The sequence below is a fragment of the Apteryx mantelli genome, chromosome Z (genome assembly GCF_036417845.1).
Source record: "Apteryx mantelli isolate bAptMan1 chromosome Z, bAptMan1.hap1, whole genome shotgun sequence".
In the NCBI taxonomy this organism is placed as follows: Eukaryota; Metazoa; Chordata; class Aves; order Apterygiformes; family Apterygidae; genus Apteryx; species Apteryx mantelli.
In genome coordinates, this window is record NC_090020.1 from 64,865,054 (window position 1) to 64,885,747 (window position 20,694).

At 36.1% G+C, this 20,694-nt stretch overlaps 1 protein-coding gene across 4 annotated transcripts in view; it reads right to left on the reverse strand.

The window, feature by feature from the left end:
• Window positions 1–20,694, reverse strand: part of KIF2A (kinesin family member 2A) — a 58,817-nt gene that overhangs the window by 24,468 nt on the left and 13,655 nt on the right. For 2 of the 4 annotated variants that reach the window (XM_067316307.1, XM_067316305.1), the window contains exons 2-9: window positions 11,845–11,939; window positions 10,428–10,547; window positions 9,931–9,985; window positions 7,742–7,807; window positions 7,022–7,122; window positions 4,674–4,769; window positions 3,811–3,865; window positions 362–524 (exon numbers count right to left, since the gene is read on the reverse strand). In XM_067316307.1, the coding sequence (XP_067172408.1) occupies window positions 362–524; window positions 3,811–3,865; window positions 4,674–4,769; window positions 7,022–7,122; window positions 7,742–7,807; window positions 9,931–9,985; window positions 10,428–10,547; window positions 11,845–11,939 (751 nt within the window). Of the gene's footprint in view, window positions 1–361; window positions 525–3,810; window positions 3,866–4,673; window positions 4,770–7,021; window positions 7,123–7,684; window positions 7,808–9,930; window positions 9,986–10,427; window positions 10,548–11,844; window positions 11,940–20,694 lie in introns of all 4 variants that reach the window. The other 2 variants (XM_067316306.1, XM_067316303.1) reach the window with 1 other exon arrangement.

Sequence of the window (20,694 nt, forward strand, 5' to 3'; positions counted from 1 at the left end):
TGCCTCAGGTGCTTCATGGATACAAACTAATAATTCAATAACCCTGAGTAAAATGGAGAGCCAACAACGCTGTTCAAAAATTCAGTGGCTGAGAAGGCAAACAACATACACTACAGTCTGAAAAGGCAAGGCTTGGATTGAGAACTATATGGTCAATTCAAGTGGAGATGAAGATGCAGATGAGAAATTCAGTATAAACAGAGTTAAACAAAAATATACAGACAGAAGTATGGAGGTGGCAATATATATATCTGGTGACACAGAGAACACGAGTGAAGTCCATCACCCAGGTAAGCCCACAGTTATTGACAGGGGAGATAAATGAGAGAAAAGGTTCACAAAAAAAAGCATATACACATACCTGTAAACCATTTCATTAGGAGCCGTGTCATCAAAGGCATAATCAAAACGAAAAGTTTGGTTTTCTAGGTACCTTGTTAAATCCACCTTTTGTTTTGGTTCATGTACCATCACAACATCTTTACTAGGAATTGTTATTACATCAAGGTCTTTCATTAAAGTTTCTATAAAATAAGTGAAATATATATATATTTAACTAGCAACACATATTTTTTTACATTTTTTCATTGTTTACATTCTTATAACATCTAAGATAACACAGCTCCTCCAAGTAACAACATTGGAATGAATCTGAGCTTCTGCTACCTAGATAGTAATCTGCTAAATAAGAGATTTTATTAGAAGCACTCCAAAGTTGATTAGAAAAACTAAGATCACTAATTATAGTACTACCATTATGGCTTGGTATGTATTCTATAACAACATACAATGTATTCTATAATGGATTTGAGTTTTTTCCCTGTGGTTCATCTACTGTTCTATTGATTACTACCATATACTTTGAGTTTTTACAAATAACTGCTCTTCTGGAGACACTGGACCCTACAGGCTAATGCTACTTGGACTGTCAAAAACACAAAGAAATTAACAACCTCCCGAGAAATTTTTCATTTTATAAATTTTTCTTTCTATCTTACTTAAATCCTTAAAATTAAAGTCTAATGTTCACAGCTTTCAAAAAGAAAATTTTTGCCTGTATTCTACACAGAGATTTTCCTTTGTAGATTACTACTGGAACCAAAATTTTAAGTCTTTAATACAGAATTACTTCAGAGCAAAACGCTTTCTAAAAATTGTCTTGCAAGCAGAAAAAGATGAAAAAACTAATGATGCTTCCTATCACTGGGAATGAACAAAAGCCATCTCGATGTGATTTCAATACTGAGTTCCCAAGTTATAATTACTACGCAGCCCTACAATTTACGGCTAATTGCATGAGATACAAGTCAGCAAAACACAGAGAACCCACTGATCCATGATATGCACAAAAATAAAGAACCTTTGTACATACAGTCAAGATCACTAGTGGGTCCTACTTGCATTTCTATGTAAAATTTCTTAAGGCATACAATTCAACAATTTGATGTGGCTTTATAAAATCAGACAGAAATCATAACATCAGTAAGCATCCTGATCAGACACTACCATGGTTACCATTGCATGACGTTACACACAAGCAGGAGTATGCATTCATGTCACTATATAATCAAATTTCAACTGTACTGTGATAAAATAAAATGTAATTATTCTGCAGTAATCATAGAGAAGAAGTAAAGAACAGTGGTGAAAACAGATACATGAAGGTCAATTCTTTGCAGCAAAAGCTTTTTAGTTAAAACGGTCAAAAGCTGTTTTTTCTTAAATGATTGCTTGGAATAAGACATTTACCTGCTCCCAGCTATTTGTTATGACAACTTGTGTTTCTTGCTGATGAAAATTTGTGTCTCTGAATAACGTCTCTGAAACCCGCCATATACTTCTCAATCAACAATTGGTGCTGACAACACCTAAGGACTTTGGTGAGGATTTTGTGTTTGTAAGACTAACAAAATTTGATTTGTATGCCTGAATTCTATCAGATCATTTGAACATCTTACATTACTTCAAAATACAGAACATGAAAAGGGAAAAACAATGTTTCTGACATATGTTATTATTGTAATAATAAAGGAAACAATACATTTGTATTCTTCCTCTTCAGGGGATTAAACACTGATATCTTTAATTCTTTTTTATTCTTCAATTTTAATATGTGGCATGAGAAATATTGCTTCTTGTGAACTTCAAAATTTAAGTGCATGTTCATTAATTCCTTTTTTAAATTATTCTTATTTATTATAATTATAATTTATTCTTAAAAATGCAAAGTAACTTCAGAGCCAACCTCGTTTTTTACTTAGACACTCATCTTCCTACAAACTCCTTAGAACCGTTTTCATAATAGGCTCCAAATCACCAATACCTAAGATATGCAGCCTGCACAGAATCAAAATCCACTTTTGAATTGTAACTCACGCCTCATGACAGCTTACTGTCATTTACTGTAATTTCACTTTCTTAACTTCAGTGCAGATAGAAAGTGGCCTTCGCCCAAGATGTATTGGATTTCTAAGCCATATTTTATTAAAGATAACATAAAAACGCTAAAATGGAAATTGAATTACTATAGGAACTGTGTGTAGAATGCCTTTATTACATAGGTTATGCACAATAGTTTCAATTAACCAAATTTTGAAATTATTCATTCCTTTCAGGTCAAGAAAAGAAAGAGGACAGGAGAAATACAGGGAATGGGAAAAAAAGAGTCAGGAAAGCAACAACCTGGAGGGAAAAAGTAAGAGAAAAGAAAACTAACTATACACAACATCAATTTATCTTTTCCCTTTCTGATACAATCCTCCCATATCCCCCTGGATATGCTTGCTAAAATATTCCTCAGTGTGTACTTCTGATAGTAAAAGAATAATAAATGCATCCTATGTTGTTTCAGAGTCACAGTGATGCTCTTTGAGTCCTTTAGCTAAACAAAATATAACAAAAAGAGAGGGAAAGAAACATCTTTCAAAGTGAAAATCAGCTTACTTTAGTGCTGAATTCAGACGGGTTCCAATTCAGAAGTAAGTGCAGTTCCTAATTTCCCACTGAAAGTAAAGAACTTCATGGGAAAACTGGGATTTAGTAAGAGTTGAAAACCTAAATTTCTTCTGGAATACAAGCTCAGGTCTGGTGAGCAGACAGTAAGAAAAACATTGTAACAATACTCCTATATATAAAAACAGGCTACTAGGGACTGATTCCAGTACCTAAAAATAGGTGTTTAGTGCCATTTTATATGCCCTAGGGTAACTTGTCCAGCCCTGAGCTGCAACTTCAGGAGATACAAGTCTCCAGTTTGTCTGTAATCCACTAGCCCTGTGAGGATGTCTTGGATACCCTTGGGCATCTATCATGTCATAAGACACCTCTGTTTAGGCACCCAAATTGTTCCTGCAATGTTTGATTCAAGACCCCTTGGAACTATAAAGATACATATGTAAAAAATGTGTGGAAAAATTTTATTGAGTAGCTCTGATCAGGAGATCATTTAAAGGATAGTTAAGATACACCTAAGAAGAATGGTGTTCCTAAAGTAGTGTAAAATTACTCAGGAAATTCCAGTTGAATTAATTCCCAGATCAACTAAATACATCTTAGATGACTTTGGAAAAAAATTGCACTGTCCCTCTGTGCCCTGGCTTCCCATCTATAAAATGGTGATAATTAAACTACTTTTCACCCAGTCTTTACCTAGGTTATCTATAAATCTATGAATTTTCTGGTTCCCTCATGCATATTATTTAGCATTTCCAGTATACGACCAGTATTTCTACCCCTCTTAATATAAATAATATTATTATCAGAAGCAGATTTTCCAGAGAGAAATTCCTGCAAAAACTTATATGGTCATACCTTTTTTATTGAGTGGTCGTTTTCGTACACAAACACATATCCTGTGTTCATCAATCTACAAAGAAAAGAATCTTTCAGCGAATTACACCCTAATTCCAGTTATACGATATTTTATCTCTATTTTTAAAATTAATTAACTGATCAGTTAAATGAAGAGGCATTTACAAGACGGTGAGTCATCTGAACCTGCAAAAGCCCATTGTATCTGCACAATAAACATGAATCCAAAAGGGAGAACCATACATGAAGAGTAAAAAAGCCTCCCTTGCACCTAGTGGTCTGATCCTATGAAGTACCGGGTACATCTTGGAACATAACAAGCAAATACAGTTGTATTAGTGTAGATACACTAATGATGGTGTCATGCTATGGAGGTTTGTCACAATTTCATTGATTTATACAGAGATAATCTATGTCATTTGAGAATTCTACTCTTCCAACTTCTCTGAAAATCAAAGGCCCTCACCACCTTCAAAGACTGAATATTAATCTTTATACTCAACTAGGTTTTTCAGAGAAGCTTAAGGGTTTTGTGTGCACATCACTTGGCCTTCCAGGAAAATCTAGAATACAGAGGCAGATTACTTAATACCTGCTGATATTATTTTATAGTCAGAATATAATTAGGTGACATAAAATAATTAACAATTATTAATATCATATCTTAGGAATTTCAATGCCTACTAGTTTCAATATCATCAAATTACTGAAAAAATAAACCCATGGTATAAAGAATACTAATATATATTAAACTACTTACTGTTGATATTTATAGACTCAAGTATATTCAAGCTTTTAAAAAATAAAAAAAAATATCAGAAATAGAAAGGGATGAAAAAATTCACAGCTCCTGAGGTACTTACAGGATCTGCAGTTGTCAGTGGTCTATAATCCAAACTTCCCCTGAAATCTCTTATCATACACATAATTTCATAATTTGGGTTTGTAGCATCAACATCCTAGGAAAGTAAGCAACAGAAATTCCAAAATACATTCTTTTTCTGAAACAGATTCATTTAAATACCTTCCAAATTAACTTATAAAAAAAATACACATTAGCTGAAATATTAATATTTCTCCAAAACACCAGAAATGTCTTGATTGCAAGATTATTTTCGGTTGGCATGTAATACAAAACACTCTTTAATTGAGGTCTCATTAAAAGTCTGTTCAAGAAAGAGAAATGACTGCCTTTTGCCAGCATCTTCACAGTAAAGAAGTATTCCTGAACTACTGCACAATAACATATAGACTATACGCTCAATTCTTCTTAATCTGAGATAAGGCAGTTCAATGGACAAATGGATAGAATCTATTCATAGAGGTACGACAAAATACACTGTAGAATACAGTGCAAGTATCCCAGCTGCTCTAAACGCACCCATGCTGGATCCAAGTCAATTACAAGATGTTAATCCTACTACTAGCCCCGAGTTAATTCCTACAGTTATTCAGATGCATTGGAAACATACTTCCAACACTTGAAGTTCCAACAAAAGCAGAAGCGACCCCCAGGATACACGATATCCTACATCCAAGCTCGCAAGCCCTCCCATCCCTAGACCTGGATCTGTCAGCAAGATACTGAATAGACAAGTAAGAGGCCATGCATGGAGACCCTGCAAGTCTTGCTATACCAGAGCAACTGAGCTCACCGTAAGCTAAGCTGATTCTCTGCGGAATCACTCACATGCCTTTCCTGTCAATTCTCCCCCGTACTGTCAGATTTTACACAATTTCAGGACATCCTAATGATGACATACATAGCCATAGATAGGTGCTCAGACCTTATTAACATTTGGCAGCTCCCCACAAATTAGCTAAAACTGCTTCTGCACCACCACTGGTTGTGGAAACAGGATAGGCACTTTCAAACAATACTGCATAGGGGTTAATAAGCTGAAATGAAGCCAGCTTATGCCTCTGCATCTGTGACATGGTTAATCCTCACCTCAGGTAAAACTGTGCCTTGGTAATTAGAAGTTGACTGCACCTTTAAGTTTTTCACTCTGACTACAGTGAACTAAAATCTACTTACAGTAAGTCCATACAAAATGTATTACTGCTGGAATGTTTCCTTCTAAAATTAAGAAAGGACTATTGCTTCTTATGGAAAAAGTATTTGTCTAATATTCTCCAAACTCTAGTTAAGCTCTGCCCTATTTGAGGACAGTGGTTGCCTAATTATTGCTGTATTTCACAACAACAACAGAACACACAAAGCAACAGAAAGCATAGATACATAAAGATCATCAAGACAAAAAGAACTTCCTCATACAGAAGCTTAAGACTCAAATGCAAAGGGAGTCTTCTTGGAAGTAAAAAAAAAGAAAATTTTAGGTGTAGTACCATGTCAAAAACTTTAATATATAAAACAAAAAATATTTGTTCCTCACAGACAAAGACACGGTAATGTTTTGTATTTGTTTAAATGGATGAAAATTAGAGAACACGAATTCCACATTCATCCTTTTAGGTCAGCTTAGTCATGGTAATTCTTATGTCATTAGTGGATTGGTAGTACCTCTTTAGAGAGACTAACACATATACACAGGCCTGTCAACAAGGTTATGCTACTAGCTTTGCTAAAGCTTTTACACTACTGTGACAGAAAGTCATTTAATATTAAGACATTTTCTAATAGGATTAGCAACTTCATTTCTTTCACCAAAGTTTCTAAAAACTCGCTGCCAAGTTGCCTGCATGATGCAAAGCTAAATTCAAAATGCATAGATAGGTTTAAAGAAAAAAATATCATTCTTCAAACCTGAGTCTCAAATACTTCCGCTACTAAGCATCAAAGATCAGAAAGAACAATTTATGACCATGTTGCAATACTTCACCTAGAATAACAAACTTATCTAAAAGCCAAAGGTTTGTTTATATTTTATCAATGTATCTTCCCTTAAGAAACAGTTATCGCCAGTACTTGATTTTTAAATAACTAGGGAAAGATAAGACATTACAGAAACCACAAGCAATTATTTCTGTAGGAAGAAAGAGAGAGGAAAAAATGCCTAAAATAATATTTACCAGAGCAATGCAACTATGCACCAAAGTATTTATCAAACCTGTAAATAGGATGAAAACATTTAATTTCAAGATTGTAACAGTTGATAAAAATTATTGAAGACTGCAAAAGGCACAAAAACTTTGCATACATCTTCTCTTGCTGACATACGTTTTCTGTCTCTGAGCTAAAAATACTAACCTGAGCTCTTTTTTCTCTAAGTTCTTGCTGCTGTAACCTTCTTTTTTCACGTTTCTCTTGCAATTTTTCAACCTCTTTTACACAATTAGATTTTCTACGTGCTTAAAGAAAATGATATAATTTAAAAATATCTTCAGTTTATTGCATGAATTTAGTATTTACACTACAACATTTCAATTATATTAATTTAGCAATAATTAGAATACATGTATTTATATCAACTAACTTTTCAAGCAAATCAGTATTAGTACAGAATTATTACGGCAATTTAATTTCTAAAATTTATAAAATAATTGAATTAGAAAAAATCATGGGAACAGGACAATAATTACACAACCAAAAATATAAGGAAAATGACCCTCAAAAAATATTTGGACAAATACATGTGATCTCTTGGTTTGAATTCAAAGAAAAATTAGGCAAATTAAAAAAAGAACAGCCATAGTTAAAAAAAGATAAAGGAAAAACAAAACTCCAGATGCTAGCACGACTATGACAAAACTGAACATTTGTTTAGCCACAGCACTCTGAAAAAGCTTCTTAAGGAAGCCTACAGACAACTGCATATATAGACCATTTGTCATTTATGGACAACAACATTATCCAAGAGAATGTACATGTAATGCCCAGAATGAATGAATCCTTGATACACGATTTACATACAAGGGGGTCCAAATTCCTTTTTTGCAGCTTGAACTGGAGATATATCTGAAACACTACCATTCTGTTGTGAGGAGGAAGACTGTTCAGGAAGCTGAGTAGGCCGTGCACGTGCAGAACCAACCACTGCAAAAGAAAAGCACAAAGCTGATCTAGGTATGAAAGAACATTTTCCCTATTTCTGTCCAACTCCAAAATACTTTATTATGATAAGATAAAAACAAGGCCCCTTTCAAGAAACAGCAATTTACTAAGGGAGAAAAAAACACACACATGGAAAGTCTATTAATAAAGACATTCAGTATGTAGCCTTTTTTACCTAATGTTATATACCAACGCAACAGAATTATTAAATACCAATGCCACACATGCATGTTTTTAAATACTTCAGTACAACTCATTATGTGCACAAAATAAAATATGTACTGGGAGATCTGCAGTACCACAGTCTGAAGTACTGAAATTTTATTTATACTGTGACAATGCCCAAAACCCTAGTTAGAAACAAGGCCCTGCTGTTTCACATTCTCTAACAATTACAAAATGGTTCCAACCCATCGAACCTACAACTTCTGGAGGAGTAGAGGGATATAAATGAAAGGCAGCAAAGTGCAGCACAATCTACAAGTGGAAGAAACAACCCTTTTTGATACTATATTGCAGGTGATGTATGCAATCAATATGTCTAACTAATTTATGCATTGATTTTATATGTGATAAAGATGGCAGTTTCTAAAGGTGCAGAGTGATGCCTGTTCTCAGTGAATTCTGCGGGAGCAGCGAGCGTGCAGGCCTCATCAGTAGAGCTGAATATTTTAAGCTTTTTTTCAGAGAGTTGCTTCAAACAGCTCCACTTCAGCTGGCCAGTTTCTTATACACGTCACTACAGAGATCTGCCAGGAGGAGTATGAAGGTGAAGGTAATAGCTCTGATTATTAGTTTAGAGATGACATTCCAAACAAAGGCCAGCACAGTATACAACATGGAGACAACTATGGAAACAAATATCAAATGGAATAGACAAGACAAATGCCCAAATCAGTTCCAAAGATGATAGGAGATATAGATTATAGCATGAATTAAATACACTGAACAAAGCAGTATGTTAAGAAAAGCTTAATTACAACACCAACAAAGAACAAATTCTTAGGTAAAGTGTGAATAGTAACATGTACAGTCCCCACTAAAAATGCAAGTTACAGGGCTTATTCTACTTACTACAAATGACAACTTCTATGGATATTTGATGTAATCATGCAATACCAATAGTAGAAAAACTTTCAAAACAAAAGTAGAAAGAGTTGAAAATAAAAAAAACTATAAAAAGGCAGAAAGTGAGAAGGAAACCACATCAATAAAATGTCTCAAATATAGACCAAATTAGTTTGAAAAAAAATGTCCTGATGAATTTCTAATTTGTTTACACCTCCAGAAGCAAATGACAGAAGGGAGAAAGCGAACTCAATGGTCCTCCAGAGAGATTCTGAACACTTGCAACAAAAACAAAGATAAGCAAGCCAACTTGTTTTTCAAGTTTAAACAGATGGAATGGAATCTAGTCATTAATTTAAACAATAATGTTTGAAAGAATCCCATCACCATCATCAATAGAAGTCAGTTAAGCTTAATCACTGAAGAGAAAATGTAAACACTTACTAAGCAATTACTATTCCTTCTTATATTCTAGATGCATTATATTTATATTCAGCTAATACATATTTCATTCACCCACCCTCCTGTGATATTTCAGCATTTTATATAGCTTTTTGCTGTTGACTGTATACTGAGAAATAACCTGTAGGATTTAAGTAGTCTTTGAATGAATGTTTACACAGGGACTGTTAGAAAACTGAAAGTGTAAGAACTTTTAAATGCACCACTTAGTGTATATTAAAGCACTGTGAAGCTGAAGCAAACTGAGCATGCTTCAATTTGGAAAAGTCACACATGATTTCATGTAGCATAATTAATGAACTTCAAACTTTTGCACCTTCAGTTCATTCAGCTTAACCTTCTTAATGTTATATTGCTTATACGGCACTTGCATATAAATACTATTTGTACAGTATCCATTTCTAAATATTCATAGGAATAATTCCAGGAATCATGTGCTATGTCCTTTACACTTCTTATAGGTACATACTGAACTAGAAATACAGAATTACTACAGAATTTTAGATCAGCCCATCTTCCCATACTTTGACGTGTTCCCATATTTTTAGTCCCGTGAAATGGAAAGATACATTTACCTCTGTTATCTCTGGCAGGGGTGTCATTCTTAATTGGTGCCACAGTCCGTCGACTCTATAAAGAAAGAAATCTCTGTTATTTGATCACCTTATTATTGAAAATGTAAACTGCAGCCCCACCTCTGCTTATTTCCAGTGAATAAAAATAACATGATGGCAGCAATACAGAAAGGTGATTGCTGCAAAATCTCTCCAAGAAAAGCACAGAATGAGGAGTGCTTGAACTATAGGTACTGTTTCAAAACAACCTCAAAAACCTTTTCAATGTTTTTACTTGAGATATATTCAGTAATATAAACATTAGTCCTCAATTCCCTCTCTCTCAGACGTGTTCTTAAAAATCTTTTATCTTTTCCCTATCCACCACAGGAAAAAAAAGGGAAAACACTTATCAAGTAGATCCACAGACAAGAAATAAGACTCAAAAATTCAAGGATAATAACATGCATAGGAGTACTGTAAGTTTAATATGTACCTGTTGCTCAGGTATTACCAACCTTCACAATTTTGTTTACTTTGGCTGAGGGAGTAGGTGGTGGTGGTGTCTCTGGACTAGGTTCAATATCTTCATCAGGTGCAAGATCTGGGTTAAGTGAAAATATGCTCTCCAAGTCAATCTGTTTGAAAGAATGTAACACACATTTATAAGCCTTTGGATAAATTCACCCTCTCCATCTCTCCTCTTAAGTTTGAGAATACACAATAAATATATTTAGTGTTTTTACACCACAATTGGTTAAATCTATAACGTGAAACCTCTCATTTGCTAAAAACAGTTTAAGCTTTGGTCTTTGTATTACTTGAAAACATACGCATTTCAGAAAACAGATGAATTAAAAATTAGCAGTAGATATTCATAATTTTGTAAAGGGATAAAATTAAAACAAAAGTAGCTAGTATTACTGTGGTAAATTGACAATCACTGTAGAATATGAAAGACATTCTATAAAATAAAGACACCTTAATTACTAGAAATTTCCCAAATAATTCAAAAAATAAAAGCACAGGTGGAAACCATGTCAAACTTATCACCTATTTTTTTTTCTTGTAAGTGTTACTTATTCAAAATGCCATAAGGGAGCAGAGGGGAGGGCCAGGGCTGAGACCGGGACCAGGACCAGGACCAGGACCAGGACCAGGACCAGGATTGGGATTATATCTCAAAAATAACTGGTTTCAGAACTATTGAAACCTGGTTTCCTGGAGATCTTAAATGCCTTGGTCTCTAGACCGACATTTCCCCCGGCTGGATCTTTCAAAGACCTCGCTACGGTATGGTTCTGTGTGTCCAGACAGATAAGCTCTTACATCAGCAGGACATTCTCATAATTTTTTTGTTTTGCTTTTCCCCTGTTTCCACAAAACTGGTGAAGTGTAATTTCTGAGGTGCTTATCCAAATCTCAGCTGACATTAGCTAACAGGTCCAAAATTTACAGGGAGAGGGGATAGCGAAGCATAACTAGGGCACAGAGACACAGTTTCTCAAGGAAAACAAGGCTGGAAAATTATTGTGCAATAAAAATAAACAAATAAACCAAAAGTTCAGTTCCACAATAATACAAACACCAAAAGATTTCTAACCTAGTCCTCCCACTAGTTTCCTGTCGGAATTGCAAGTCATTGTCCCCCTCAACAATTTGATTTTTCTACTTGTAAAAAGGGTATAATGAGGACAGCCTTTCTAATCTGGTTCAAAATCAATAGACGAAAAGCACTATCTAAAAGCTATGACACAGATCTCAGGAAGTCAAATTTAATACAAGAGAAACCAAGGTTTGTCCAACAGTCTGGAACCAAAGAATTAAAAAATAATATAAGATTGTATTTTCTTTTTGCTTTCAGTGCAAATTCCAAAGCAGTATGCAGTTTTCTCTTAAAAAAAAAAAAAAAAGTTCTAAAATAATTAAGTTTACCTCTTTGCCTTTAGTGTCTCCATTTTCAATCCATTCAACAGTCACACTTTCATTATCTTCATTTAGAGATGTTACCATAGCTTGGTGAATTCGACCTAGAAAGTAAATGCAAATAATCATTTATTAATATGTGGAAAAGTTTCCCAGAAATTATTTTAATCCCTGTACAAGGAAACAAAGAGAGAAGCAGAAAGGAGGGTTAAAAAAAAAAAAAAAAAGGATAAATAAAAGATGATCCCTGACCACATACTGCAAATTGGCTCAAATCTGATCCACTAAGGGAGGTTCTAATAAGGCAGCGTACAAATGAAAAATTGAAGAAACAGAAAACTGAGTGGTAAGCAAGCAGAATACCATGTGAAAAACACACAATTTAACCCCTCTTTTCTTTGAGAAGTTTTGATAACAATTCCAGCACCATGAATCTCTTATGGGAGGGAAGGCTTACTGTGGTGCACTACACAAAGGGGTTTTTCTTCCTCCCTTCACAGGCTGCTACAACATTAAATATTCCGACACAGGAGCAAAGCGCCTTGAAATTGCATTCTGATATCCATTTCTGATGAACACTCAAACAATTGATCATTCAACTAAAATCAAATTCCCTGCATCAACAGTTCAGATCATCATTTTAGAAACAACTGTTAACACTTTCTGTAGGGAGAAAGATTTTTCATCTTAAATACATAGTGCATCACAAATTCTTTTAATATCATCTGTCACGCTTTATCGTATTTCCTACACATGGTAGTAAGGAGCAATTGTAATAACAGATCAGCCATGCACTGACACAAAAGGATCCAGATCCAAGTGTCACGTTGATTTCACATCTATGCTTTGCCCTAAGAGCACCAAGAATGGGGTTTCTAATGAGTACAAGTCCAGTAAAACCACTCCTCTAAAACTCTCCTTTAATGAGCCATAACACAAACATGCAATCCCTTACTCTATATTACATTTGTGAGGGAAACTTAGACAGTGCAGTAAAAAGGAATCCTAAATCATGTTTTATTTATATTAACTCCCCAAAGGGGGGAAAAAAAAATCCTATAAACTCAGCATACAAAATGCTTACTCTTAAAGTTGTAAAGAAGTTCTTCATTACAACTGTAGTTAATCCGTGCATGAACTCCCTCAAAAATCACACCATTTTTATTTGTTTATAGCTTACAGCCAACCCACAACCCTACCTGCACTGCAGATATCTCTAACAGGCCAGCCGGAGCCCAGTAGAGCTCCCTCGGGCACAAGCCTACACACCTGTACAGCTTCCAGACGAGGTACCGGGGGACAGGAGCAACCTGGTCGTTCTACAGCAGCAGAACGTGCCGGTCACCTCTGCCCCAGCACTCAGGCACATCAATCCACTCCTGCCACAGCTTACTTGCCCATCACACTTCAGTGATTATTTCAGAGATCAAACTTCAGCATCAACCTTAACTGAAATCCCACATAATCTTGCTTTACAACACATGCAGCACATGTTTATATATTTAATATTTCATTTTATTCTAAAGGCTACTTAATCATTCATTCCCAGTTAAGTTTAAGTAAAAAAAGAGGCTGCAAGTCTCATAGAAGGTAACAGTAAATCTATGTACTCCAGTATAAAATTCAGGAGAAAGAATAACTAAAACTCAGTCAAAACGCAGCAAACACAGGGGCTTACATAGCAGCTAGCTCCCCTGGGCAGCAGTGCTTTCATATGTACAATACTTACCTTACTGTGAACATAACCTTACATAACCATTTGTAACCTCTGGACTTGTTCCTGCCCAAAGTATAGCGCTAAGGTTCAATCCCCTGTTGAAGAACGTTAAGTAGTTCTCTACAAAAACAAACAAACAAAAACCAAGAACTCCTCCCTCTTTTCCCGGACTTGATTCCTCTTCTCTAGCATTTGCTAGTTTTTATTCCTCTAACCTGTATTTTTTCTGAACAAATCCCTCCATTCCTGTTTCCTTAGTATCATGCTCTTTCAAGTCCCAGGCTCTCCACTTCCTTACATTCCCCCTGCATATGCTGCAATGAAAGTCTGGAGTCCTTCACTTTTTCTGATACCCACAGGACCAATTTGCATTGATATCAGTTGTTGCTTAAGCTGTTAAGACAGGGTGAGTAAATAATAACAAACACCCTACCACTATTTACACTGGGCTCACTACATACATAACAGCCAACACGCATGAAGGTCATAGTTTTCACCTTCCTGAACGTGCATCGACATGTATTCAGAAAAAGCAAGCGACTATCAGCAGTGAAACTGGTGCAGTGGGGCATCCCCCAGCTGGAACTCAAAGAGCAGCAGCAAGTGCACAGAAGATGCACGGGCAGGAGTAACAGCCATGCCCTCCCCTAGGTGCACAGATTTCCCTCCAGTTTCCTCACCCAAACAACATTGCACAATCGCACATCCTGCCCTCAGGGTCATGGCCTAATTCTGCTGGTGACGATGCTAAGGCAGGCTCGCTGGGCATGGCCTTCCTGCACTTCATTTCTATGGACAAGCACCTCCATAAAAGTTTTCTTTGTGCAAGATCTTCAAAACACCCTTCCATTAACCTTTCTTTAGGTAATAACTCTAGTGGCCCAATTTTGTACAAAACCACTGTTTTAAAAATTTTTAATTAGCTATCTGGTTTATTAGCAAAGTAACAATAGAAGCCACATCTTTCCTGTAGCGATGCCGTTTTTGCCATGTCTACAAACAGCATTCTGGATCTACAAGGGCATTAAACCTTTTCAACATTGTAGGAACTGGAAGACTCATCAAGCTTATATTGGTATAATCTTCTGCTACTATTTAAGGCTTGGCCAGCTGTCAACCTGTAATCAAGAGAAAACTGATACATGAAAAATATAAGTTTGGAGAAACATATTCTATACAAAAAAATTATTATAATCTTTATAAAATCTGGTAACATGCTAAATTTTGAAGGAAAACCACTATTAAAAGTTGAAAGCTGAGACACTGTCAGTCACTGAGCCACCAAACAAGGCATATTACCTGCTCCTGTGCTCTGTATTACTTTTTGACACAGAAGAAATAACACTTTAAAATTTAAGGCTTAAATCTTTGCCATAACAAGTGAAAGGAGATCAAAGCAGGCTGATGAATAAATAAAAAATATTGAATCCTCTCACAAACACAGTAAGCCAACATCCCTTAACAAAAGACTGACAACCAGTCTTCCATCTCTATGCCAATCCTCATCTGCTCTCTGGCCAAGAAAGTCAGGATTGCGTAAACAACATTAACAAAAATAAAAGTTATGTCTAACTTCCAAATATTCTCAGTTTAAATGGAAAATGTATACTATAATGTTTAAACTGGCAATATGCCTACACAATTTGTTCCTCAAAATTCTTAACGTGTTACTAAAAGTTTTCATGTTATTGAACTGCCAGAGAGCAAATTTACATCTTTACAATTGCCTCTTGCTCTCTGCAAACAGTATTCCATTATATTTTTCTAGTACACAGCTGAATACAGCAGCTGTGAAATTCAGGAATGCCAGCAACCAATTAGGCTGGCATAAACCTCGTCTAGCATATAAAGCAAGACCAAGCTGCAAATGCTAAAGCATAAAAGCCAAACGAATCTGCAGAGAGTGGTTGGAGGCAACGTCCTTGATTCCTAATGCATTTTCTAAAGTATGAAAACCTGAAATGTAAACGTGTTCACGAATGTGCATTATGACAAAATAAAAAAGGGACAAGCGAAAAGATAAAAGACTATCTTCGCACACATGTCAAAAACAAAAGAAGAAAGTACAGCCATAGTGCTAATACATTGATTCTTTACTCAGAGTTTCTTCAACTTCCAGTTCCTCTCCTCACATTAGAATTCACATCACAGGCAAAACTTTTTCTGGGAAGTAGTTACACTGCTATAGATCCCAAACTAATTGAGAAATTATTTGAAAAGGCTATTATTTTTATAAATAAATTCTTCTGTACAGTGCATGGCACCTGGCTTATCTCCTACGAACTACAGCATGCAGAAAACATTGCTGCAAATACGACAGTAAGACAACGCAAATATATTTGATGGTGCCACATTACAGTTACCCTGGCTTTGAGTCACAATTCTTAAACACACATACCTATGATATTCTCACTCTTATCAATACAAGTGAAGAACATAACTCTCCATTCCCTCTCTTCCTAGCCATCTTACGAAGATTTGAAAACCAGAAGTAGAGAAAACAAGTATAAATATCTGCAGAAACATCAGAAGGATCACCTCTGTTGTTAGAGTTTCTAGTCTAGCTATTGGTGCAGAAAAAGGTTTAGGAAGAAGCAGCAAAAGCAAATAACCACAGCTAAACCCAACATTTTAACTAACTCTCAAACTAGTCAGAAATGCTAAGCAACAGCAACACCAAGCTGTATTTTGATCCTTACCTCTAAGTGAAATGAACATTTTCTGCCTGCAAAACTTCTTGAAACTACCACAATTTTGAAGGAGCAATCAATTACAGGACTAAAACCATAGGCTTTTCATCTTTCTAATACTTTTCAGTAACTTAAGTTATCAGTGTTAAAGATGGGTTGGTGTTACAATCTGGGCTAAAGCATTTGCTGGCATGTGACTCGAGCAACTTTTCATGCTCTCAAGTGACTCAAGAAGTAAGGCTGGAAAAAGGACCACAGCCTTCCCCAACCTTCCAGATAGAGTATGTGGGCCTAAAGAGACACTGTATTTGCACTTTTTACACAGATATTTTATGAAGTCTTAGAAACATTTTTGAGTCAATAATTCCAACTTTACACACAAGTTCTTGATCAGACTATAGAAAGGAAAGTTTCCTAATTTCCACTCTGACCATCTCCTTCCCCAAAATGGTAGCAGGACTCAGAATAGCATGTTAATAACATCACACAGTTGTTTAAGTCTTTACAGCTCAAAACCAGCCAACTGTATTAATAGGATCAGGTTATGGCAATGTTAATGAACACAACTTTCAGGAAAGAAAATGCACAGCTTGTTCCATCCTCTGTCCTTGCTCAGAGAGTGGTCCAGTGAGTCTAGCATTTAGCCTTTGTAAGTGCATCAATATTAGGTGCTTCACAGATGAATTCAAAAACAAAGCACAACTGAGCATCTGCTACAGAGCCTTACTGAGGATGATCACTGCAACAGGAGCTACCCATTCCTTAAAGGATTATAGTGGCCAGTTGTGAAATAGCCAAGATTCTCTTAAACCACATTTGTGAGGGACTAACACCAATGTTACCTCATAAAGGGACTTCTGGGCATGCTGTACCCTCACCCGCTGCCGCCTGATACTCACCAATTAAAATTGTGAAGAACAAATTTTTCTTCACTTTCTTAAAAAAAAAAAATACAAACCACAAGTTATGCACAAAAAAATATGTTTAATAGAGAAAGAGATCAGCTGCAAATCAGGAACTCCAAAATGAGTGTATACCAGAATTACAGTGGTCCAGAAAATGCTCTTCTGTGCTATAGGCTCTAATTTAAATAATGATTCTGACAGAAGAATTTTCCTGCTCTTACAGAACTGGGGAAAGGGGGGGGGGACTAATTCTTCACCCCCCAAATGATGATTATAGCAGAATTCCAGGAAAAAATCCCAAAGGAGAAAGAGAATTCCCATCTAGGTCTCTCCAGTAATGTTAACTGTGCCATTGTTCTTATTCACGTGATCAACATTTGTCATGTTGCTCCCTGTACTGTATATACAGCCCTTCTGTTAATCTTCAAGGAAGAACTGGTAGTTATTATTGACAGATGTTTCTTTTTCCACAGCACTAAACATGCTTGATTTTATTTTGTTTCAAAGTTTCATTTATCCACAAACAAGTAGCCCTGGTATAATGAACTGCCTGAGACTTTTCAGTTATGACAATCTACCTTTACCATCCTTGCATCTACCACAGCTGTTTTAGTTTTGTTTTACCCATCACAGAGTTTTTTATTTTTGCCATGTAACCTGCTTTCTTCATTATGCTGGCTGTTACCATAGTTTCAGTGTTATCAGACTAGCAAATGGGTCACTAACATATTTCTTAAATATTAAAAAGTAGTACCATCCATTTCATTTTTAATTAAAGATGCATTTAATATTTTTGTGAATGATTGCTACCAAATCATTTTGTTTCAGTTTTTAAATTCTACAGAAACATCTGAGTCAAGTGACAAGCACACTCCAACTGCATTTTATGAGCTCTGTAAACCTTCGCAACATAACAGATAGGGACTTTGAGAACAGAAGCTAGTATCTAGCCAAATCAAGTTTCTCATATCTGCTTGGATATTTAAGTTTTGAAATAAAATACAGTTTAACCTACTCTTTCCCCACATCTTGAAAGCTACCAAATTGAGGAGAAACTCCCCATACAAGATATGCACCCAATTTCTGTGCAAAACCAATCAAATGTAGTGCTTTAGAAAAACAAAGTTCACAGCTCTTACTGCCAATCCATTAACAAATGGAGAGAAAAAAAAAAACACACATACCATTCAACTGTCCTATTTAGCTTCAAAATACAGAGTGCTTTTAATGTCCTTCACACAGCAAACAACATGCAAGTAACTTTTTGGTCCTCGTTGCATTCAACAGCAACGAAAAACCCCCAAACATTAAAATATAATTCTACTTGTTCAGTCCAACTTCTTAATTGTCTGTAGTGGTACACCTTCTCTAAATATGTTACCTTGAGCTGTATCTCAGGGCTGATGTCACAATTTTGACTCCAGTTCATGTTTTTTGTTTTTTCTGCTAATCTTCCATTTTCCAAGTTGGTCTATAAATTTCCCTTTACATTCAGAATACAAGTTTCTTGTGGCTTCTCCAGTAAGAGGAACTTCAGTCTTTACTTCCTTTCAGAGCAGGTCTGGTTGCTTTTGGGAGTGGGGGCTAATGCTCTTTTAGCACATTTCAAGACGCATTATTTCTCATTAGTGAGCTCCTCTGACAGTATCTTCCCTTCATTTATTTACTTTCAGAAGATGTAATTGACACTGAAATCTATGGAAATCACCCCACTGGCTTCACAAGTAAACGGAAAGTGAAACTCATAGCTCTAATATCTGGAAGCTACAGGTACACACTGCTTCTCTAGGTGTCAGAATGTGATAGGAGACTTGTTTCTAAAGCAGCTCAATTCATAAATAAACATCACGTCACACAGGCTAAGAGGTGCACTGAGCAGCAAGTTCTCTCAGCTGTACCACACATGGCATCCTATTGTTTTTAAGAGCAGACAAGTTCTCCACATATAACTTAGCCGTAGAAAATGAGATTGGGAAGAAACTACCTGTCCAATCATATCTAATACATACTATCATAAGTCATATAACTCCTTTAATAAACTGAACACATTTAACCTTTATAGTATCAAGTTGTCTGCCTCTGCTATTCATCCCAGAAAGTTGCACTAGCACCTCACTCTCAACAGGCTCAAACAAAGATTCTTCTCCTGTCATTTACTGTTTATGATCTCCCAAATTACAGCAGAAGCACATGATCATTTACTTTGTGCTGTTACATTTTATCCCAACTGTTTTATTCTGTATTTCCTATTCTTCCTGCATGATATAATTCTCCATAGAGATGATAACTCCCACTCTCACAGGGTAATCGAGTTTCCCCAGAACAATGTTACTATTTGTGTTATGACCAGTAATGAATAATTATAATGATTAAAAAATACATCCAACCAGTCCCAAAACTGATCCCAAAGGGAATACTACTAAGGAGAACTACAAGTACACTATCATCACCTGTCTATGCTTTATAGCTCTCTTATTAAATTTCATCTTAACCATTTTTCATGTTGTATGAAACAATTTACTGAAATCCAGAGAAACTTATGACTGACCTTCAATAGTGGGTTGATACTGGTAATGCTACGCAAAGCCTCTCACATACTGACACAGCCCCACAGAGCCTCCAAGTTGAAGTCATGTCACACTGTAGAGTTACAGGACTCAGGACTACATTTAACCTGTTTATCTCTAAGATTGCTAGAAACACCTCAGCAACAGGCAACTACCCTCCACTGTTTGTTAATACTTCTACAGTTGAAGCACTATTAGTTCCTAGAGTGCTGCTATTAGATTTGCACTTTTTTTTCCTGTTTAGAGCAAAATTAAGGAGGGTAAGCTTAAAACACCTTTGAAACTGATGTTAATGTGATGGTTTATTGCTCCATGACATAAAATTCTTTTATTCAGTTAGGCTGGTTTTGTCATTGCTGTTGTACTGGAAGGATCTTTCTTTTTGGGGAGAGGGGAGGCAAGTTCTATGAGAATCTATCACTTTGCTGTTGCTGAAACTACAGCAATGGCACAGCCTAGGAACATCCTTCTCATTCTCCAGCAGCAGCCATTACTAGATTGAAATAAAAAAATCCAAGTCGTGGAGACCATCTCTGTGCTTTCTTTTCAGACCACACCAGGGACAGAACTCCTAGGACAACTGGTAAAGATTGGGCCACATCCACAACCCCCAGGACACCACCTTGCACCACTGCTCACAACTACACCAGTTAGGGCTTAGCACAAATCCCTCAGCTTTGTCTACATTAGCAAGCAGTGTACTGCAACAGGAGCAGATCTACAAAGCAAAACAGTTGGTGCTGTTTTCATTCATACTCTGTGTGTTTTGGAGGGGACTGGGAGGTTACTTCAGACTAGTTCATCTGGTGCCCCAGACTGAACACCCATTAGCTGCTGAAGTGCGTTACGTCCGTTTCTGGAGTGCGTCTTCCAGCTAAATTTCATCCAAAAGGAATTTAGTATGCTCCAAGGCCACTTTCAAAGTGAACTAAAGCACAGTGCAAGTAAGTACGGGACAATCCAAAGATACACGTCCAAAG